The following is a 24,446-nucleotide window of genomic DNA, read 5'->3' as shown; positions in this document are numbered from 1 at the left end:
CATGTTCAGCTGCATTCTGAAAAAAAAATCATGGGGACTTAACATTTATGTATAATGTAAATTAATAGTCATGTTACCTGCCTAGTCTGTGGTAATTTAGTTAGCACCATTGCACAATTTTGTTGAAGAATTTCGTATGATGAGGCTTTTACCTTTCTTTCAGGGAGATAACATGACCAGCATAGAACCAAATGCGGGAACTATCAATGATATATGCATTTTTCGCGAGAGTGGCTTGATGTTACTGGCTTTGGATTGTAGCCAGATACCATCCTATTTCATACCTGCTCTAGGTCCTGCCCCGAAATGGTGCTCCTACCTTGAAAACCTAACGGTGTGAAAGCTTAATATATTGTGTTATATTTAAAATGAACATATTATTTAGTTTTATTTCTTTTATGCACCAGAGGGGTATTCAGACTCTAAAGCTTTCATCTTCTCTAACTTTCTTGTCTTGTAGGAAGAGATGGAAGAAGGATCACAAACCACCATATATGATGATTACAAGTTTTTAACTAAAGAACACCTTGAACGGCTCAATTTGACAAATTTGATTGGCACCAATCTCTTGAGGGCCTACATGCATGGTTTTTTCATTGACTACCGACTGTATAAAAAGGTACTGACTTCTGACATTAAACTTTAAGTCTGTGAAACATGTAATATCTGATACCATCATCTTCTGGTAGCCCTTTCTCTGATTTTGAGAATACTTTTTCTTGAGGAGAGCAATTCAAAACCTCAAACAGCTCTATGCTGTTTTTCAAGATTTTACTGTGTCAGATTGTTGCGAAATTGAGTTCTGGATCCTCTTATACTGTTTCTAAATAAAACTGTTTGAAATAGAAATCTGTGGAAGTTTCAGACAATTTATTTTTTTTTACCTGTATTGGGTGGATTAGTTGGATTATTGATGTTTAAGTCTTTTTAAATTTTATGAGAGTTTTAAGTGCCTTTATATGTTGTATTTATGCTGTATTGAAATTGTACAGGCATAATATGTTCATGAAATATAAAATGCATTGTACTACTTGTTCATTTTTTCTGCTGTTTCTTTTTATCTATCAGCATATCCTTCATTCCTTTGCCACTGTAGCACAGTTGGTTTAATAATTCTTGCATTTATATTCAAATCTTATTTTGCATGGATGCTAGGGAACTTGTTTTCTCTGTAACTTACTGTTGCTTGGAAAATGTATTTGAGGATGTACTTGCTTTAGTTTCCCCAAGCAGGGAAAAGTGCAAAAATGCATAAGAAAAACCCAAAAACCATTGAGAAAGTTTATTTTATGTACATGAAATTCAATAGAAACCACTGCAATCTGGTTTCATGGTATTTATCTCTTTTTATGCATTTTCTAGTAGTTCTCATCAAGTTTTTGATACATTTTTCCTCTTTCCACTGCAAGCTTTCTCTGACAACTGTCACCTACACTATCCCATCTGCATCTTTTCCTGCTTTGCAAATTATGAATCAATGTTCACCTTATTACTTTTAATGGAAAACCTTTTGTTCTCCCCTTTGATTTTGATCAACAGTTCCAGTTCTGTGGGATCTTAATTAGATAATTTCTTCTAGCCACTGAAGTGTAGGCACTTACTATAAACCGTGTTTGATAAAAAGAAAATGAAATCATTTTACTGCTTAATGTTAATTTAGAGTAAACTTTAGTGTAATGATGATTCAATGTTCATGATGGAGGGTTAGATATTGAACATGAAGAACATAAAGAGTCAGTTCTGGATTCGTCAAAGATATTTCAGGCCTTGTTTTGGAATTGATGGTTGTTTCTGGGTTCTTTGATGGGTTTAAAATATGTAGGATATTGGTGCTCAAAGTGGTGCACTATACCTCAAGCCCGGCTCAAAAAATTTCAGTTAGCAAGCTTATAGTTCACTGGATATGGTTGTGGCTTATTCAGGTTAGTACATATACTAGGGCTCCAGATTCCAGAAGAATGATGTGCGTAATCAAAACTAAACACTGAAAGATAATGAAGAATCATATGCTTCCTATTTCTTCGAAATAGTTAATGGTTATTATTTGTTATTTGATGTTATTAAATTCTTCCACAAGGGTTTAAAAAAATCAAACTACAGAAAAATACCAGTCACCAGTTGGTATGGTACATACTGCAGTAAGGGGGCAGTACGGGGTTCCTCGGGTTAAGATGCTGGTCCTGGTTCTAATAAAGTCAAAGAAAAAGGTGAACCGAGTGGTGTGGGGCTGTATAGGGGGATTGATTTGCTGTCCTGGGAGGGCTACATGCCAGTACTGGGCCAGTATGGCATGTACCAAGCATTACAGGGGTGGCACAGGTAGTACCTTAAAACTTGCTTTCACAGATATTTATTTCTGGTTTGCCTGTACTTTAGGATTTTTAAGAATTAAAATGTCCCAACTTAGATGACCATTTTAATGGTTTTGTTACTCAAAATGCTTTTAACAGTAAATTTTCAATGAAACTGATCGCTTCTTTTTTCATGCCTACCATCTCTTATCATCTAGCAATCTGTAATAAGGAAGTTGTGGATTAGCTTTATTTCTTTGCAAGAAAAATGTATGAAAACTGGGAGATCTATATTTGAAAAAGCTTCTAAAATTGAACAATGAACTAAATAAGGATTCAAAATAAGCTTCTTTGCAAATGGCTATTATATTGAACTTGATATGCAGCAACAGGGTGAAAACTGTAGAACATTGTGAGAAACTGGATTATGCATAGGTAGAAAGTAGAAACCATCTAAAGAATGGGCCACTTGGTTTCACTGTTCACCTATTTGGTGTCTCAAGGAAATTAGACTTCACACATGATCTTTCTCAACCAGTTCCGGTCTCTCATATAGATCTGGTTATATATTCTTGTTTTATTATTACTTTTATCAATTTTTTCCTTTGCTGCAATGGTATTAGAAGGATAATGAAGTGAACTCTTTGTAATTGCAGTATCTTATATTCCTCCTGTAGCTTTCTTCTATCTTATTTCTCATGTGTATGATGTAGTTTCCTTTTCTAATTTTGCTTTCTAGTGCAAAGTCTGTCCCTCCTGTGGTCTTTTTTTATTCTTTGAATTAAGTTATTACCGGCTTTGTTACTGCCAATGCAATGATTGTCATTGCAAATGTTTCAGGCACAAGCTTTGGCAGATCCTTTTGCATATGATGCTTACATAGAGAAGCGGAAGCAAGAGAAGATAGATGCTGAGCGGGCTTCTCGAATTACAGTATGCTTTTTCTTCTTTTGTTCTTGTGTTACTATGTAAGTTGTAACCTGTCCACTTCAACAGCCTATAAATGTTGAACTTGTTTTGCAGATCAAGAAGAAGTTACCAAAAGTGAACAGGCTTCTTGCAGCTCGCTTGCTTGAAAAAGAAGCAGCAGAAGAAGCCGAGAAGAACTTGGATGATGCTGACACGAAAAAGAAAACATCAAAGAAAAACAGAGGATTAAACAGTGAGATCCTGAGAGATGAGCGTTTTGTAGCAATGTTTGAGAATAAGGTACAACCAACTACAGTTTCATCAGCCTCAGAATCCTTTTTTAATATCAAAATCTACCAGATAACACCTCCTTCATATTTGCCTACAAGCTCTGAATTCTGAAACATGTTTTATTTAAATTGCAATACCATCAAAGGCGACTAAGAATTGATGTCAGCTGGAAGAAATTGACCCTCTCAGATGAATATAATTAAGAAGTTCTTGGTAATATATGATCTTTATCTACAAATGAAACAGAAAAAGAATTTACAAAGCTGACCTAGACAACAGTAGTGAATCTTTCTGCGAGTTTATCTGCGATTGTTAGCACAATGATGAATGCCTCTTACAGCTATTTATTTCTACTTAGGGAGTCTAAAAGTTAATTTTTATTGAATGCTTATGATTAATAAGCATATCATCAATTGTTTATCTGATCTGTAATAATTCACCTTTTACCACCTGAGTATATTGCTAAATATTGAAGTGTGCATGCATGAGTCTGCGGCACAATTATGTTGATTCTTTTGGGACAATATCTGATCTGTAGTAATTTACCTTTTACCACCTGAGTATATTGCTAAAAACTGAAGTGTGCATGCATGAGTTTGCGGCACAATTATGTTGATTCTTTTGGGACAACCATACTTTTCTCTTCAAATAATTGTATGATGTTTCAGAAATAAAGCTATAAACTTGCTGAAATGTATTGGCATGTTCAACTAAGAACTTGGAGCTGGTCTTTGGTAAGGCGAGGGGCTTGAGTTTGTACCAAAGGGTTACAGGGGAGAGAATAACTAAAACTGGGTAACTGATGAATTGATTCAAGAACCTGCATTGGTGAAAGATGTAGACCATTAAGGATTGAATGAAGTAGCTGTAGTTGGTAAAGGATGTAAACCATCAAGGATTGACTCCAGTATTTTAAGTTTTTTATCTTTTTGGTTATCTGGTTTTTGTGAATTCTCATTCGCCAGTCATTCCTATTTATATAAACCAACTATTGAGAAAAATTTGCGGTAGAATATGTAATTTTGCACTATTATATCTAAGGGTTTAAATCTCAGTACTGGGCCCTATACCGGTTTGCTTGTGAGACAGATGGTAACAGGATGGGACAGTATGAATCCAGATGTACTGGCTCAGCCAAGAACAACAACAAGAAACGGGAAAAATTTGAAAATTTGCATCTTGGTCCATCCCGATGTGTCCAAGACTCAGAACAGACCAGGATGTCCTAGTTTAAGAGAATGGCGTCCCACAGGTGTCCCAGGTCCATGAAATACAGACAGTACCATCCTGTTACAGTGGGACTTAAATCCTTGGTTACAGCTATATCACAAGTTATATATTAGATATATGTCTCTGTATGTAAGAGGTCTAATTAGTCTATTGCTTCTTAATGGCATGTTATGCGACCCCCAGTGAACATTAATATCCCCCTAATTAGAGCGTGAGTTGACTACCATCTTTGATTAATTATTTCTTCACCAATTTCTACTGTAATGTGATTATTAGTTGGATAAATTTGATCCTCACCTTTTACTAATTTCTTGATGCATTGTCTATCTGCATGTCTCTGCTGGACATACTGCATTTCTCTCCCAGATTTCAGAATCATTCATTGCTTGATTTAGACATCTTATTTACAAGTATCCACTAAGAGCTGCAGAATACATACGCACTGAAAATTGTGCATCTCTGCATCGTTGAAGCCATTTACTTATGAATGAAGTGGAGGTGAAATGGAGAATATTAAAAGTGCTATAATGTTAATGTACATGAATGGGCATGTAAATTTTGAATCCAGTCCATTGGTCATAAGCTACATATTTTAAAGCATGTAAGAACCACTCAACATGTTTGGGTGCTCGGAATCATAAATCATATGATAACATGTATTGTGCAATTAAATTATCATTTTTAGCTCATTGATACATTGTTTAAGGACCTCCAATTACATGATTTTTCAGATGATAGGTATTTTAAACATTATAGAGTTTTATCAATTGTGTATATCATTGTTTTAGAACACCTGTGTCGAATTGCACCAAGAGAATCCTCAACACATTCAAGTGTAGACTGCAAAGATTATTGATGGTTAATTACTGCTTTTCCTGTTTATGAGACTAAAATAGATTGATGATTGCATGTTAGCATTTAATATTTGCATGACTGGTTTCATGTTTTATAGTAATGTACTATAGTTTTATTCATTTCTTTCAGATATATTGTGGCACCACTTATAATAATTCTGTCTAATCTCCTCCACAGGACTTCGAAGTTGATGAACTTTCACCTGAGTATCTTGCACTTCATCCACAATCTGCAACGAAGCAGCCCTCTCTGATTCTGGAACATTTTGAACCAGTTATGGAGGATGAGGAGCAGGAGATCAGTGACTCTGATGCTTCACAGGCCTCCCAGTCATCAGAAGATGAATCTGAGATGGATAAGAGTAAAGTGAAGAAATCGAAGCGCATGAGGTGAGGTTTTCATATCCGTGTTCTGGAAACACAGATCAAGTTTTTGATATTATAGGATTGGATTAATAAAAGTGAGTTTCAGATTAAAAATCTTGATATAGATATTTCAGTAAAAACATAGAAGTATGCTCCTATTAGAATCAAAAGTTTTAACCAGATATTTACTCAATGGCACTCATAGTTTTTCTATCACAAGTCATTAAATAACTGACATTTTAATATATCAACAAATTAATGAATATTGTCAGCCTTCTGAAAGAACTAACTCTTGGTGCTATCGACGTAAAAAGGGAATTAACTCTTGGTAACTTTTTGTTGATGTGCTTTTTATTTTGATTATCCCTAAATTACTGCATCTCTTGAGCAAACTATTAGACTGTAATAAGCAAACTGAATTATAAGATTTTGATAATAATTTGCATATTATGTTTTGTTATAAAAGAAAGTTTCTATTTTGCATAAGTGTGAATGAGAGTGGGCCTCGGCGCAATGTTAAGTTTGCTCCATTTTGACCTGAAAGTCATAGGTTCGTAACAGAGAAACAGCTTCCTTGTACACAAGGGTAAGTCTGCATATATCTGGCCCTCCATAGACCTTGTAGTGGTGGGAGCCTCATGCACGGGTAAACCCTTGGTGAAGTGTTCCCAACCTTCCAAGACCTGACCCTACTTAAATGAATCCTTTATTGGAAACTGAGTTGCTTTTACATGTTATCTTTTCGGAGCCAATATAGGAGAGAATATTTTTGTGGGCGAACCTGCGTGGTGCAATTCGATTCTTTTGTTATCAGATTCCAATATTGCCAGCTTCTCTTCCATCACCTGTCTAATTTATTTGTAATTAGATTCTAAGAAAGCTTTCATGCAATTACCTGTTGTCTTCTTTCTACCAGGGTTAAAAACGTAAATGCATGATTGAAAAGAAAGAAAAGAAGAAATTGCATGAATAAGCTGCCTTCCGCATGTGGTATTCTTCTCTGTGTTTTTTTTATATAGGCATTTGCATGCTGTTGCTTTGAGGCTGCTTTGCCTTGATCGTTTGCTTTCATCTACCATTGTTGTTGTCGCTTAAGAGTCGAGCTTTTGGCTATCTCTGTCTTCTCTAATAAGAATATGAGAAGTGTGAAAGGTAGATCAATACAGCAAAAGCATGTGATTCGACAAAGCTATATAAAGCCTTGGCCTTTTACTGTCCTAGACCATTACAGGTTCATGATATCATCAGTACAACATTAAAGACTGAAGAGTGTTCTATATTATAGAACAATGTGGTCATCTGCTACACTTCTGTCCTCTAAAATCAACTATGAGATATGCAGAACTGCTATCCTGCTCTGACAAGCTGCACTGTTCTGTTAGATTCTTCAAAACTAAGGATATTTTATTTTATTTTATTTGGAAGATCTTTATATTTTACTGTTCCAAATGATCTGTTAAATTCCAGAATATATTTGTTGTAGCAAGTCCAGAATTTTGATATCAGGCAATATCGGTAAATTGAAGAAATATGATGATCTTTCATGTCAATATGCTCCAGAGGCATTCTAATAAAACATCAACTTGCAGGTTGTATGAAGTCAAGGATGAGCGCCATGCTGAAGCATTTTGGAAACATGAGTCCCTTGCCAAAGAGGATGCCCTTCCTCTTGGTGAGAGGGTTGCAGCTCTCCAGGATCGGCAGTCATCAGGTACTCCTAATGATGTCAAGTGTGGGCCAGGTGGCTCACGGGAAATCTCATTCGTCTCCAGAAGCTTGATGAAAAAACATAAGGCTGAGGAGCCCCAAGAGGGAAAAAAGAGGGGCATCCGATCGCTAGGCCTGAAGCCGAGCAAGGCAGAGTTCTATGGAATGGGACAGCATGGCGGTAGAGGGAAAGGTGGTCATGGCAAGAGTAAAGGAAGGGGCCGGAGGTGAAAATGCAGAAATTGTATCCTTGGATGTGGCTTTCATTGTGCAATTTGGGTGATTTGAGCATCCAAAGTTTTTATCTTTGTGCAGAAGGGCGACTCGATCATCCAAAATTTTTTGCAATAACAGAGTATCTTGGTGTACAATTATATCAAATTTTGATCTCTCTTCTTTTATACGAGCTCACAAGTTAAATTTATCTTCAAGTAGTTTTTTCAGAATGTTGCTTTATGAGGTTCTCAGGGGCCACTTCTGATCTTCTGCATGAAAGAAATTAATACAAAGCATAATATGGTTTTTACTTGTCATGCTTACAATGTGCATCTCCCGGATTGCCGTGGGTTCCAGGTTAAATAATATATTTTCCTGTTGAGGGTGATCCATAATTTAGTTGAACATGAGAAGCATTTGTTGCATTATTAGCTATATGATTACTCGAGAATTTTGCCAAATGCATCATGCTGATGAGCTCAACTCCCAAACTCTCATTTATTTCGTCATGGTCAGATCATTGGATGTTTTGTACAATTTTTTCCTTTTTGGCCTAGCAGCACTGATGTTGCTAGGTAAAAGTCTTGGCAAAGACTAGATACCTGACTTCTGGAGAAATTGAAGCTGCTGGTGCCCTATAGAGTGTGAATTCTGGGTGCTGCCTGTGTGCCTCAAATTTTTTTTAAGTCCTGTGAAATGGATACAGTATATTGTTTGGAAAAGGTTTCTTAGCATCAGTCTGATCGTTCTCACAGCATCCATGTATGCATGGCTATCGGCAGCGAGCTGGTATGCTAGCCTCTCTGTCGTTTCTGAAAAAATCCATGTAGCGAACGGATCTCTGATCGCTTTGGTGGATTAATGCTTTGACTCGGAGACGAAGTGGTGCTTGGTGCTGGGAAGCAGGACTGCTTCAGAAATGATCGAGTGACTTAAAAAAGGAGTCGGTGTGGTTTATTTTCATCTCTCTTTGAATTGGTATTGTGAAGAGTGCCATTTAACCAAGCAAACTGATTAGTGAGATGCACTGGAATGACTTTTTTGAGTGAATTTTCCAAGTTACCACGGCATTGCTCAACGTGCACGCCATATCTATGACTCGCGCGCAGCTTTGTGCGGTGGGTGTGGATTATTATTTTCATGCTCTCGTATTATCTATAAACCATTTCCCTGGGTCGTCTTTGTGCGGTTGGTGTGCTTATAATACATGCGGAATTACAGTCACTAATATAAAAAGGTTACATGATCCAAGTTGCAAATCCACAATATAAATTGTTGGACTTAAAAAGTCTAGAGGTCCTTGAATGCCTCAAGCGTGTGAAAAATCATGGATACGGTCTAACCGCTACATTCCTCGGCCACCATATGACAGTGTCTAGGCCAAGGCTCAGAATTAACATTCTGGTGGCACACAGCATCAGTTCCTCTGGCTGGACATAAAATGTATAATGAGTATAATCAACTTCTCGTTTAGAATCATCAACCTTCTTCAATTCAAACTAGCATAAATTCCTTGGTCCTCGCAAAAATATCGAGATCACAGCACAATTTGTTTATGGAAATGTCTGTCAACCAGTAACTTTCATGCCTCTTCATCTCCCTCGAGCTGAGAAACGTGTCCCCTTTCGGTTTACTTAACTTTTAACTAATGGATTGGTAGGGAAGGGTTCGAGATTGCAAGGCAGGTGTAAGATGCTCCACTTCTTTCCTAACAACTACTAGAGCTTGGCGTACTAAATATGAAGACAGATGACTCATGCAACCCAAGTGCTCATTTGTAGAGGATGGACTTCATTGTAAGGTCTCACACTATTTGTCTTGCTTTGCCCAGGCCAGCTTTCGAGAATCTCCATGTCCAATTCCCACAAGACGGCAATTGGGAAGCTCAAGATAGACGGGCTGTCAAAATGGGGAGAAGAGTACCGCACAAATGTTCAGCTGAGCATTTTCCTCTAGTAGACCTCCAGTAAGTCCCCTACACTGAATGAAATGTAACGACCATGGAATCCATCGATTGCCAGCACATCCGAACCAAGTGTTAGATAAACAGGTTTTCAAAATCTAATGTATCAATTCTTGCAAAGCTTCTTAAGTTAGAATCTTGCTTTAAATTGTACCATCAGATATAACCAACTACTCAATAACAAATAATCTGGAGCCTATAATTGCATCAAATTAAAGAAAAAAAAAAAAAATGCAAGTCCAATCTTCTATTAATCTCTCTATCAATCCTCGAGTAAAATTTACCACATAATCAACATCCCAGTATCCTGTATTTTTCTAATTTTGACTCGCTATCAATTAAGAAACCAAAAACACGTAACAAACCATAGATTTCATTGCTCTGCTTAAGAATCAGCAGCTCGCTTTGTGACGAAAACGCCTCATGCAGAATTTTGCTAAATATCCCGTGAAAAGGTTAACACCATAACTGGCCTGAAATTGGCAGATTGTTCCGGATGTCTCAACTTAAAAGAGTCCCGATTCTACCAAATAAAAAAAAAAGAGTCCCGATGGTAATTACATCATTTTCTGAAAACTATTCAATATCTATTTACGATGACGGCTCACCATCATGTACACAAAGGCCTCCAAAACCAATTGATCGAGGGGCACCACCATCCAACCTCATGGGAAGTCTACCCTAATTGTAAAAATCGAGAATTTTCAGGAATGCACAGAGAAAACATATTGGCAATCGCATCAAGCATAGATAAAGCAGTTACAACCTAAAACAAAATAAAATATCCAAGTTGACAAACTAACAGTAGCACAACATAAGCAGAATCTGAGTGGCCGACAAACATTGCCTTGAAGTTCCAAGCTGGAAGCTACAACCCTAGAAGGTCTAAATAAACATATAAATACCAGCTCATATGAATACGCAAATGTCTGAATACTTTAACAAAAGTGAAATATTTTTACTCAATCTGATGTCCTATTGCCTTTCTTCTACTAGAGAAATACTAGGTGTTCAGCGCTTTCCACCACCACCTCCAAGTTTAGGGCCTTTCGATGCTGGTCCCTTGGGCATGCTCTTAGTCTGAGTTTTTTGTGTCTTTGCCAATGTTTCTGCCTTCTTCGCCTTCTTCTCATCCTTGGTTTTCTTAATTCTTTCCTTGATTTCACTGCATAAGACACAAATGATTTCTTAAATGAAGTGAATAATTAGGTGCTCTGGAAATTATGGTCAAATAACAAGATAAAGCAATAAATAGGAAAAGAGATCATATACATGAAGGGATCATCCTTACCCTGCGAAAAGTTAGTTGAATTAATATTATGGTTGTAAAATATAGGCCCCAAGCAATTCCTAGGTGTTATTTTAATAAATTAACATTTTAATATGCTTCAGATCAAAGGTAGGAATCTCAACAATTGACAACAATTTCAAGGTAAACACCGGTTTCAAAAAATTTAACGTTCTTGTTGGTAGAATTAAAACATATTACATATTAACATAATTGTAAAATATAAAATAAAATTTCTCTTTTTTGGTAAGCAAATATACATAGAAAATTGAATATTAATTCATTGATCACATTCTAGCCAATGAAGACTTTCGAATTGTTGTTTTATGATGATATTGTTTTCACGCTTAGACTATCAAAATTTGATAACGTTTACTGCAGTAAGCATTCCTAAGAGTCTTGACATGCCAGGTAATTTTGCAATGTGGAAGCATGTTACAAGTTGGTGAGCACCACACCCCCCCCCCCCACAAACCCAACCACAAAAAAAAAAAAAAGAAAAGAAAAAAAACGAAAAGGGAAAAAAAAAAAGAAAAGGGGGAAAAAAAAGAAAAAGAGAATGCCAAGTCAGTAATGATATCAATCTACAACCCAAGAGTCCACCCAAAGCATATCCTCGACATAAAATAATAAGGGATGAAGCCAGAAGGAAGGATGAGAAAGAGCAGCAATATACCGTAAGGCAGCTTCCCTGGCAGCATCCCGTACTTCTGGTTTCTCAGTTCTTCTCTTCTGAATCACCTCCAAAGTGGCGCCAACAATTGATCTAGAGTAAGGTTTCTTGGTAGTTCGGCGCCTCTTCTTCACAGCTTCAGCATGGATATCCTAATATAGAAAGCAAAGATGGATATGCCATTGACCAGCTATAGCAGCAATACAGTATCCAAAATGAATCACAAATATACATGGACCATTTAATGGAACAATTACCTTCTTATGCTGCTTCCTGTACATTGCAGTCCAGGTAAGCTTTGAAGGCTTGAGCCGGTTGTGGAAGTACCTCTTGCATTTTGAATTGGCGAAAAGGAAAACCTACATCAACCAGCAAAGATGTTTTGTCAATAAGCTAGAAACTAAAAGAATAAGGTGCTTAGTCAGCCATTTCTTCAAAGGCTTATAAGAACAAAAGCCAATTAATAATGAAGGTTAACCATACACCTTGCATTCTTTCTTTTCCCTCTGAAAGTTATAGAATAAGCCCAACAAATACACTGAGGAATACGAACTCCACCTTCATTAATATGAGTGGAGTATATCTACCATTGGAGCAGTTAGCCCGAGGCAGAATATTTTACATTTGTATAATAGAAAGATACATCAACAGCCACCTGGAAAACCAAGTAAAGCAACACTGCTGCTTATTTACCTGGGAATCTGAGCGGACGAATCTGATACCCTTACCAGGGTATATCTTGGCACCGCTGAAGCGACAAAGTTCAGTCCTGAAAAGGATCCAAATATTGACAGCCATAAGGATAGTACCAGGAAAAAAGTTTGTATTACTATCCTATACCTCTCATTTTGGAGCTTTTAAGGATTCGTTGTTTTCTACCATATAAGAATTAAGACCAGGAAGCATGTTCAGTTATTAACAAAGACAAACTCTAAAGCTTGAATAACAACAAAGGTAGCTCTAAGTCCGAATGCTTGACAAATAAGGTTCCATAAAGTCGACACCAAATAGTTGGGACAAGGTGTGATGATTGTAGTTATCTTAAGACAGCAAGAGTGGAACCTAAAAAGCACTATTATAGTCAAGGAAATTTTGTAATAATTGGAAACAAGCATGTGAAAATTCATAGACATGAAGACAGTCTACAAAGTGTGCACCATCAGTAAGATATGTAACCAACTTCAAAATTAATATTATTCCTGCCCATGTGGTGGAAAACGCCTTAGTTAAATGAAGTGAGAGAGGGTGCAGATGGAGGAGTTAGTTCCCTACAAGACAACATAGAAATTTCCTGATATTATGGTATAAGATAAAAGAATAATTTATGCCCACACACTATCTATGCACTGTTGAGGTAGGACATGATTGACAATGGAGTTTAAAATCCATGAAGCTATATCAAAATAATTGTCCAATCACATGCTGCCATGTCAATGCATAAATCAAGCATGTGTGTAAAACAGTGTGAGCATAGAATTACTCAAGGCAGAATGGTAAGGGTTCCCAAAGAAAAAAAAAAAACAAGACAAAAAAATTTTGTACCTTGCATTAATATATGTTGGCTTAATATATATATTGTCCCTTGGATTAATAATGTTGGAAAAACACTGTCATAATGGATTTAAAAGACCACTTCAACTGAATAGAAATATCATTTTGACACAACCTGATGATTAGGTATATAGCCACAATGGCAGTATATGATTTGGTTTTTGTACATTTTAAACATCTATATTGAACCCATTTTTTTCACTTGGTTCCTCAACCGGATATTTTTTACTGCAGATAACAGTTCATAATGTCAGCCTGCTTCAGCAAGTCTCCTTTCAAAACAGGAAAACTTCAGCAAGACTACTTTCAAACAGGAAAATTTTGAAGGGCTACTTCATTAAGGACTTGCCAAGCAAAATTTACTGAGTTATGCATTTCATTTTCATTATGTTTATCCTGTATGAGTTTATATATCGATTGCTATTAAGTATATTTTTCTGGGGTTGCTACACTTAAGAACAGATAAAGGGAACTCCATAAGTTTTGGCTTACAAGGAAAGAGAGGTCTAGCATCTGTGATTTTATTACAATATAAAAGGTAGCAAATGGGGAAAAAAAATGAGAGATGAACAGATGTCAACACCCAGCAGCACAACTGATAAAACCCTACAACTAGAAACCCATTCGTACAAGCATGCAAAAAGAATTAGAAAGCATAAAATGAAATGATATACGATCATGGTTTAAAGTTGAAACTCTATACCTGAAACAGTTCAGTTGTTGTTGTATGTGATCTGAAACTAATGCCAGTCTTTTGAATTTTTCCAAAACAACTTGATGAGGCCAAATTAAGGCATTCAAGCTAATTAATAGTTTTTTAGTACTTAAAAGGTTAGGAATTATTTCGTATTATGGAAGTTTCAAATCATCCTCATTATTTAAAGGAAAAGAACATGATATAACTCCTCACATAGTTTCAATCTCCAACCTCAGTTGTCCAAGGAGTGGAATGTCTAACCACCAGACCATGTCGGTACATAGCTCACGCCCTATGAGACTATGACATCATGACATGACTGATAATGTCTCAATAAACTCATCACTTACATGAAATGTACACGTGGATATAGGCATGCAATAAAAGAGAGAGGAGGAGGAGTGAAATTTAGGGGGTAAGATCTTAAAAATATATGAGTAGGATTCTGTTGATCTTCCTGCTACATTAGAGAATTCTAATTCAGGTAAAACTTTATTCACTATTCAAAAAAAAAAAAAAAAAAAAACAAAAAAGAAAAGATATATGAAGAAATTCGAGCCCTGATCTACCGTCTCAGCAAATTCCATCTAGATCAAGCCACCCTGGTCGACAAGGATACACAGGCATCTATCATCCCCGATAAAATTACCATACAAATGATAATATACTCACTTGATGCCATTCACCATTTAGCTTCCCCTACATCCACAGACTACATTCACAGGGTTGGGAAGTAAGTCTCCTCACAAATCTTGTCACCCTTGGAATCAAGATTATTAAAATGGGCTTTTTAGATACGGATACAATAGCTTGAAACAAACCTTCAACAACATTCAACATAATAGTCCTCTAACTAGGGTAATACTATGACCATCAAACTTTCTCCCAATCATTGCATGACTCAAATGCTTGGCTAAATGCTAGGTCATGGTTTCACTCAAATTTCTTAACCTTCAATTTCTGACCCTCCAAAAATGAAAATCCATAACCATCTATTAAATTCCCAAATACACAAAATATAGAATGAAATCTAGAACAACAATCAAACATCGCACAAGCAAACTACAAACGACACCCACCAAACCGCTACAAATTCTCATCTTTCAGTTGTTCCGTCCATTTAAACGGCAATCCCACATGCTCATCGCACAGGATAAAATTCCAAACTCAAACAGTTCAATAAAAAGAGAAAGATTGCATCTAACCTAACCTAAACCTTAGCCCCAGATAAAACTAATATTTACGCGAACGCTTGACTGCAATCGAATCATTTGCAAAGAAACAAACCAAAAAAAAAAAAGATTTTTTTTAAAAAAAATCAGAAATCGAGATCCATCACAGAATTTGTCAAAATAAACCAAAAAACATATCTATTGGACCTTTCGCAATACCAAGAGCGAAGAAAAAATGGGAGGAATCATCAATCGGAAGGGATGATAAACGTACTTGAGAACCATGGCTGCCGCTGCTTGCCTTCTCTCTGGGGAGCCCTAACCCTAGAAATAGGAACTCCATATATTTTATAAGGCTCCTTAGGTTGCAAAATTACACAAATACCATTCTACCAATGGGTGCACCTGTGTCCGCTTGGGACTGCCAATGCGTCAGGTCGAACCCTGGTCAGACCAGATCTGTGAGTCGAGCCAAGGTCAAAAAATTAAACCCAATTTAAAAACCATGGGGAATATGGGTTTCACAATTTTTGAACTGTTTGGACTCAGCTTATGTACCATATGAATTTAAGTTGGGTCACCTGACCAAATGTAATTCAATCCAACCCAAAATCCTGAATCATATATATATATATATATATATATAAATCTTTTTCTCTCTAAATGTTTTCCTCAGATCATTGAATAAACCCTCATCTAAACTAATTGTTCTTTCGTCCCAACAGCCCCATCTCCTCTCACCTACTCTCATTATATTTAAGGTCGTTATTTATTCCGATGGGTTCTTATTTACAATTTTCTCAAATATATGAATACCTTTATACACACACACGCTTAATAAGATCCAGCAAGTCTTCGTAGAATTGTCCTACTTTCTATATCAGAAAAAATACAGAAATCAAAAAAGGTATATTAAGATTAGTCATTAACTACAAACCCCTCAATAATGCTTTAAATGGATAAGATACTAATTCATAACAAGAAAGACTTATTAAATAAAATTATAGATGCACGGATGTTTACAACATTCGACATGAAAGCTGGATTGTGGCAACTAGATGAACATCTTAGAAAAAATCCATCTCCATAAATGGATCAACATATCCAAATAATTAAAATAATTAAAAAACAAGTAAAAACACTGCCTTGTTTATGCCTAGCAGATCAAGATGCTTTCAAAATCATAGAAATCGATGTTTCCAAAATAGGATATGGGGGAGTTCTTAAACAGAGAAAAACAATATGAACCAACTAGTACAATATATCTTAAGAATTTGGAACCCCACACAACAAAAATATTCCATAATTAAAAAAGAAATTCTAGCAATCATATTATGTATTTTGAAACTCCAAAGCAAACTATTAAATCAAAAAATTTTTATTAAGTGTTTATTGTCAATATGCAAAGCTTATTCTTCAAAAGGAAGTTGAAATCATGGCATCTAAATAGATTTTTGTTAGATGGCAGGTCATTTTATCAATTTTTGAGTTTGATATTCAATTCATTAAAGGACAAGAGAATTCTCTTCTTGACTATCTCTTACGGGAATTTTTCCAGAGAAACCCAAATCCAAATGCCTCCTAAAAAATCTTTGACTCCCATTCCTCCAACGGCCATTCAAAAGCAAATCAAATTTGATTATGTCCAATCCTCTCAAAAAAGATCTATACCAAAACACCTAATCAGGTATGAGACAATGACCCGGGAAGAATAGCAACAACAAAACAACTCAATCACCTAAGCTTAGCATAAAACAAATGGCATATCTTGCATAGGCTAGTCCTGCTTTAATGGGATTAGAAGCTTTTCAAAAAGTTGTTGCAGAATTTATCGATAAAAAACTACAGTATTTGGATTTAAAACAAAAGTAGATAGTTGGAATTTCTGACCCAACACCAATCTTAAAATTTTTTGCCTAAAATAACTGCACTATGTATATTGATAAAAAAAAAGTTCAAATGATTTTGACTATCAAAGATGAGTATTTGGCAAATACACCAAAATTAGTTACTGAAAAAGTTTTTCCATCAGAGACATTTTTAACCAAAAGATTTATAAAAATTTCAAAAATTTTATGAATTTATTTTAGTACACACTGATTCAATTGACATTAAGCATTACAGAGAAAAAATAAATCCTTTTGAAATTATCCATTCAATAGTTCAAATACTCCGGGTCATGTCCTCTTCCATATGGGCTAATCATCTAAGTAATTACATAAAACTCTCTCAAGAATTTAATCCCTAGTATTTTAATTATTGGGACTATCAAAATGCTTGGTATCTAGCTTTTCTTTTTCAAAATCAGAATTACAAGCATTCTTGGCCTTTTTACTTCAAATCTAGAGTGAATTACCAATTTTTCTATTGGTTCTCATGTTGGTGGGACTATTACGGTCCTCTCAATGACATTCTTCCTTTAATAGTCTTGGAAGACTTTGAAGCCTTTCAACAGAATGTATTGATGCCAATCAGAAACCAAAGATTTCCTTCTCTCCTCAATTTCTTTTATCAATTTACTTTATCTTGGATCTTCAGTTAGGAATACATATTCATACAAAATCCTCCATTACCAAGCATTTTGGAAAGAAAATACAAAGTTAAATTGTCTTGCCCCTAGACCTGATGGCTCGGGCCGAGGGTGCGGCAAACGGCTGCATAATCTTAAAGTTTTAACCCCATAGGTCATGCTAGGCCTGCTTGCACATTCATATGTATTTATATCAAGATCAGGTAGTGGTAAGAAAAGCAACTCTAATACTTTTATTCAGTTCAAAAGTCAATACTTCACAAAGTAACAAATGTAAATCAACATTTATTCTAAAAATAAATTAAACAGATAGCATCTAGAGTCCTACACTCCTTACTGCTCCCCAAGCCCCATATGTCCATCTGGATCTATAAAAAATATAGAATATAGAAGTGAGCTTTACGAGCTCAGTCTGTTACCAGAACCTCTAATTCAAATAAGTATTTTATATAGAAAATAAATTTCAAGTTTCATGATCTTTTCATAAAAGATAGAAACATGCCATATCAAATAACAAGGTATTTAAAATATGTAATTACTTGAAATTAATTATCCGAATAATCAAGAGTCAATCTTCCATTCTCACTCTCCTAGTCTCTCTGACTATGGCCATGATCAGCTTGTGGCTAGCTTCGAAAGAGATTAATTTTTTGATTACAACATGTCATCCGTTAGTCATGTGCCAGTGATTGTGCTACTGAAGGCTCAAAAGATATTACACAAATAAATTCACTCACATCAACATATATTAGTGATTAGCCCCATCTAGCTAGATCTAAAAGAAAAATAAGATTTTGACTACAACACACCATCCACCGATGAGCGCCAGTGATCGTCCTATTGGAGGTCCAAAAGGTGACTAGATCTTGAATCCATATGATCATAGCCAGATTAGTGAAAAGTAGACCGACGCACAACATATTTTGATGTAAAGAAATGCAATTCATTTTTTACTGAAACATGCATATTTGATCAAATATTTCACTAATTATTTTCATATAGGGTACATAAGATGATTGATTTAAACATAATTTTTACTATAGCAATAAATAAATGTAGAATCAAATCTCATGCATGATAAAACACATTATGGATAGAGGTAACTTACAATTTTTGCCCTAGATTTCTGTGAGTTCAGCAATCCAAAAATATCAATTGAAACCTAAAATGGTTAAACACCCATTAGACTTTTAAGTAGAAAATATTTTAATTTATACTATCAAATTTGGTTTAATATCTTGGGGCCTCGATCAACTCTAGAATCTAATAATTATTAAAATGGAGTTTGTGGTTACCTAATTGTAAAGAAATTTGATCACGATCATGCTTCCTCAAGATCCAAATCCGTGGCTTCACCTGATCAATTTAAAATCCCTAATTAGGATTCAGCTCAGATGAAAATTAACCTAATTAATAAAAATCAAGCTAGGTCAAGAATTGGTCTGGGTTGAATTGGAATTTGGGATCGATCCATTATATAAATCAGAGAAGGGAGACTAGCAAATAGAGAGGATAAAATGGGTTTATAGAATTAAATAATTAAATAATCAAATAATTAAGAAAATGGAAAGAAAGTGGTGGGAGAGAAGAGAAAGAGAGGAAGGAGGAGAGAAGAAGAAGAAGAAGAAGAAAAAGAAGAGGGAAGAGGAGCCTTGGTGGTCGGTCGGCCATGGTGGTGGAGTGGGTCATTAGCCAGCCAAGGCCGTCGGTGGCGATGGCGGTCAAAAAAAGAGTGGTTGAACCCAAAAATCATCCAAAAATCGGATGTTTAAATTAGTCAGAAATGGCGGTTGGCTTCGATCAAGAGAAAATAGAGGGGTCGAGAGAAGAAGATTCATTGGTGGTCAACAAGGATGGTGGAACTCGATCGACAGCAGTGGCTTTTTGATGAATCAAAAAGTCATAAATTTAGATCAAAATAGGAGAATGCTGGAATTTAGAGAGAGAGGGAGGGTCTTTGATGGTTGGCTTTGTTAAGGGGTTCGTCGGTTCCTAGAGAAGAGGAGGAAGGGAGGGAGGAGCTCGATGAAGCTGAGAGCAGGGGGTGAAAGGGTTTTAAATAGTGATGGCCACAGTGGAGATAAGGCTAGTCTAACATTGGTCATTCACCGGTTGCACTAGCCTCCAACGATTGTTGAACATTTGCACTAGCCAGAAGATCTCGCACCAGCCACCATTAGGTGGCCTTATCACTATTCAATATGGATCGTGCGGGGGATTGGGATCCCCTATTTCGATCAATTTTTTTTTTAAAAAAATTTTGAATTACAGTCGGTAATAGGCTTGCCAATTTCAATTCAAACTAGCCCAAGTGGATCGGACTTTATTGAAATGGTGGCAAGAATTCAATCCTAACAAAGTCACCAAACCAAAAGTCATAGAATGGCTTTCTTGTCATTCTCAACAAATTTCAAAAAAAAATTCTTCAATAACTAGATTTTTATAGTAAAAATCTACCACCAACTCGAAGCTAGCATTGGCAAAGTCAAAGTTAGAATATAAACTATTACGACTTGAAACCTTATTAGAATTGGAAGACGAAGAAGAAGGCATAGAAAAGGCAAGTGTCGAGAGCTCATTCTAGAATATTCTCTCAGCATCGAAGAGAAGGTTTACTATTTCCAGCTACATAGTGCAAGTGTAAAAGACAAGCCTACCTATATAAGATCTGTCAAAAGCAACATTGGATCTTGTCCAAGCCAGTAAAGCTATTCTCTGCAAAACAATCATGCAAAATCCTAATCAATCCTAACATTGTCTCCTAGATCTGATCTGATCTGATTTGACAAAAGTACTTACAAAAATAAAAATTCTAAGTCAGAAGCATCCTTCGGATTCCAACATAGTACCAGCTAGCACAAAAAGCATAACTATTAGATTAAAATTTTGACAGCATAAGTTTCAAAGCATCCCTCAGATTCCAACACGGCATTAGCCACCAAAATCATAAGTTCCAAAGATTCTAACATAACACCAGCCATCGGCACCAATGTCTCCACAAGCTTTGGATCCTGGCAACACAAGTTTCAAAGACTTCAACATAGACAAAAGCCACCAAAAGCAATCAGTAAATTCCTAACAAATATTCCATTAGAAGGACATCAAGACATAGGGTGGATTCAAGCAAAGATGAAATCTGACTTTAGCTCAAGTCTATATAAGAAGACCCTTTACAAGAGGAAGGGCAGGAGTTCTTTCGGAGGAAACTATCTCAAAACCAGCCTCTTTTAGAAACCTCTCATCCAAAATACTCTTGCATCCAAACTCTTGTATTCAAAACCCCACCTCCAATATCCAAAATTCTTGTATCTAAAAGATCCAACTCTTGTATCCAAAATCTTTATGCCAAATTCCTATAAGAAGAATCCCAAGTGAATGGTTGCAAGAGAAATCTCAAGTTTCTTTTAATAAATATTTTAATTTCTTCAAAATATCTTCTCTTCTGACTTGTGTCTACTTTTTAAAATACTATCCAAAAATGACTATGAACTTTCTACGAGCAAAATTCAATAAAAAAATTTATAATTTTATCTTTAATCTCTATTATTTTTCTATAATATTATAATACTATTTATCTTCTCATCGTGAAATAAGGTTGTCCTAACATAACTGTGAGTGGAGAAAGTCAGTTATGTTGAATGGTTGTCCTATAGCGAATACTGTTTAGAATGGTTATTATTTCAATATAATTTATGATACAATACAATCTATGGTAAATACTATCTAGTTGGTGTATATACATACATACATACACACACACATACATACATACATACATATGTATGTATGTATGTATATATACATATATATATGTATGTATGTATACATACATATATGTATGTATGTATGTATATGTGTACACACACACATACATACATATATATATATGTATACATACATACATATGTATACATACATACATACATATATATATGTATATATGTATGTGTGTATGTATGTATGTATGTATATACACCAACTAGATAGTATTCACCATAAATTGTATTGTATCATAAATTATATTGAAATTATGGCCATTCTAAACAGTATTCGCTGTAGGATAACCATTCAATATAACTGACTTTCTTCACTCACAGTTATGTCAGGATAACCTTATTTCATGCATACATACATACATACATACATACATACATACATATATGTATGTATGTATATATATATGTATGTATTATATACACACATATATACATACATACATATACATACATATATATGTATGTATGTATGTGTGTGTGTATCTGTGTGTGTTCATGTAATAAAGTGAAAGGCAAGGCATATCATGACTTGCAATAACAAAGCAGGTGAGAATGGATATGTGATAAGAAGGTAACATCATATGAGTAGCATATGATAGCAAGGGATCTAATTGGTAGAATAATAGGAGAAGGATGATAGAAAGGTTATAAAGGAGATGAAAGGCCAATACAGTATCATGAAGCAATGGATAACCAGTGTGGTGCAAATGTTCGAAGTTGATATAAAGCATTGTATATACAATATCCTACACAAAGAAGTTAGTAGCATAAAAATTAACCATTATATGGATCTGCATTAAAAAGATATAAATGGTGTAAGGCAATGGCTTCTATAAATGTCCATTTAAAATCTCCTTGCAAAGCTTTATTGGCCAGAAAGTTAGCAAACCTGATTATCTTGTCGAAAAATGTGGTGTACCTTAAAGGAAGAGCAAGAAGATTTCCAAGCACTAATGTCTTGAAAGAGAGGAAGATGCCTATACCTATACACATGAGAAAAAGCATGAATACAAGATAGTGTAGAAGCAGAATCACTTTCAAGAATGATGTGAAAAGTATTAAGCTTATATATAGCTTCCTTAAGTCCTATCCAGATAGCAGTTATTTTAACAAAAGGTATGGATGTATGTGCCAAAAGCATACCTCTTGCATAAAGCAATTTCACATTGTGGTCCCTAATAATTGGCCTATAGCCGCTTTATTTGAAAGTATAGAAGCATCAAAATTAATCTCGAGTATTCCAATAGGAGAGGATAACCACAAAACTATATGAGGGGATCTTAGAATATGAAAAAAGTGATAAAGAATTATCTCAGTGCCCATTCAAAACCATCAAGATAGCCATAATAAGAGCATTCCTAACAAGCTGCATTGGATTAAAAGTTGAACTATTTAAAAGCCTATCGTTATGGGCATACCATGCCAGAGACCCCTAGCAACACAAGGCACTAAAAATTTATGAGTTGTATGAAGAAAAGGATCAGGCATATAATGAAACAAATCTTGTATGGAAATACGGGGATAGGATGCATGAATCATATGATGCAAATAATTCCAAGTAGCATAAGCAACAGAATAATGTAAAACACATGATTAAGATCTTCAATAATAGATGGATATAAGTCACAGTCCTGCTAAGGTAGAGCGAGCATGCCACAATGATGAAGATAAGTTTTAGTAGGCATCCTAATAGGGGTGAAAGTAGTATGGATATTATCCATCCGGATCTATTTTCATATCTGAATCAATCCAGATATGGATAAAAATTTGAGGATCTGACTAATATCCGTATCCGTATCCGTATCCATATCCATTAAAGAAAAATAGATATAGATATTGATAGATAACTATCCGATCCATATCCGAATATCCGAATCTATATGTAATCGTATATAAGTTTATATAGTATTTATTAATTTTTTTTAAAAAAATATAACTATATAAACATATTATTAACTTAATTTATCATCTATTAGTAATATCTTTGATTATGTAGTCATAAAATTTAATTATCTAAGTAATATTTATAATGATATCTATACTTTTAGTATCTGAATTGTATCTATATCCATTTAAAATAATTACGGATATAAATTTTTTTATCCGAATAATATCCGTATCCGTATTTGTATCCATCGGACAAAACAAATATGGATATGGATATGGTGGTATCCAATCCGTATTCGATCCGATTTCAACCCTACATCCTACCCCAAGCTAAGAGCCATCAAAATATTCTAATGTGAGGAGGAATTTTTTGCTTCTAAATCCATCGAAAAGAAGACATAGAAATTCGAAGAGGCCTATGTAGCTGCAAAAAAAATCATTCATATCATGCAAAGACATATAAGGCATTTTTCATCTTCTCTCAAACTAATTGATCAGCCCACTAACCTTTCAGAATAGGAAGAGAAAGAATCTGATATAAAATATCTTATGAAAAAGCTGAGACAACTTATCAATATCTCATTGTTGAGATTGAGTAATCACATCAGACATCTTCAACTCCAAGGATTGACTTTCAATATTAAGATAATTGGGATTCATATAAATATTAACATCTTGTCTTCTTCCAATAAACCATTAAAAATTGAACTGAACAGAATATGCCATGGCATAGATTTTAGCCCAAGTAACCAATAAATTATGAGGTTTAGAATCATTGAACCAGGAACTAGTAAAATGATACTTAGCTCTAATCAACTGAGCCCACAAAATGTTGGAATACAAAATAAGATGAACATCTAATTTAGATAAATATTGAGAAGAACGTAAATGCAACAAAACAATACCTAGGCCACCCTCTTTTGTTGGCAAACAAACTTGATCCTAAGCCATTTGATGAAATCCATGCTGATCAGTCGTATGTCTCCAAAGAAAAGCTCTAAATTTTTTTTCAAGCTGATTAAGTATATTAAGAGAAAACTAAATA

At 35.2% G+C, this 24,446-nt stretch overlaps 2 protein-coding genes across 3 annotated transcripts in view; one reads left to right on the top strand and one right to left on the bottom strand.

The window, feature by feature from the left end:
* LOC105054605 (uncharacterized) overlaps nt 1-8,072 on the top strand; it is a 41,710-nt gene extending 33,638 nt beyond the window's left edge. For both annotated transcript variants that reach the window (XM_073246469.1, XM_073246470.1), the window contains 6 exons: nt 164-334; nt 461-619; nt 3,132-3,224; nt 3,315-3,500; nt 5,754-5,965; nt 7,531-8,072. In XM_073246469.1, the coding sequence (XP_073102570.1) occupies nt 164-334; nt 461-619; nt 3,132-3,224; nt 3,315-3,500; nt 5,754-5,965; nt 7,531-7,879 (1,170 nt within the window). In that variant the 3' untranslated portion in view covers nt 7,880-8,072. The remainder of the gene's footprint in view (nt 1-163; nt 335-460; nt 620-3,131; nt 3,225-3,314; nt 3,501-5,753; nt 5,966-7,530) is intronic.
* Nucleotides 8,073-10,553: 2,481 nt separating this feature from the next.
* On the bottom strand, nt 10,554-15,610 carry LOC105054606 (large ribosomal subunit protein eL24). Its single transcript, XM_010936164.3, has 5 exons — nt 15,483-15,610; nt 12,482-12,557; nt 12,046-12,147; nt 11,792-11,940; nt 10,554-10,992 (listed from the first exon to the last, which is right to left on the bottom strand). The coding sequence occupies exons 1-5, from the start codon at nt 15,491-15,493 to the stop codon at nt 10,839-10,841; spliced, it is 492 nt and encodes a 163-aa protein (XP_010934466.1). The 5' UTR covers nt 15,494-15,610; the 3' UTR covers nt 10,554-10,838.
* Between the last annotated feature and the right edge of the window lie 8,836 nt (nt 15,611-24,446).

Source organism: Elaeis guineensis, chromosome 12 (genome assembly GCF_000442705.2).
Source record: "Elaeis guineensis isolate ETL-2024a chromosome 12, EG11, whole genome shotgun sequence".
Lineage (NCBI taxonomy): Eukaryota > Viridiplantae > Streptophyta > Magnoliopsida > Arecales > Arecaceae > Elaeis > Elaeis guineensis.
Note: the sequence above shows the minus strand (reverse complement) of the source record. Positions and strands in the feature narration are given on the sequence as shown.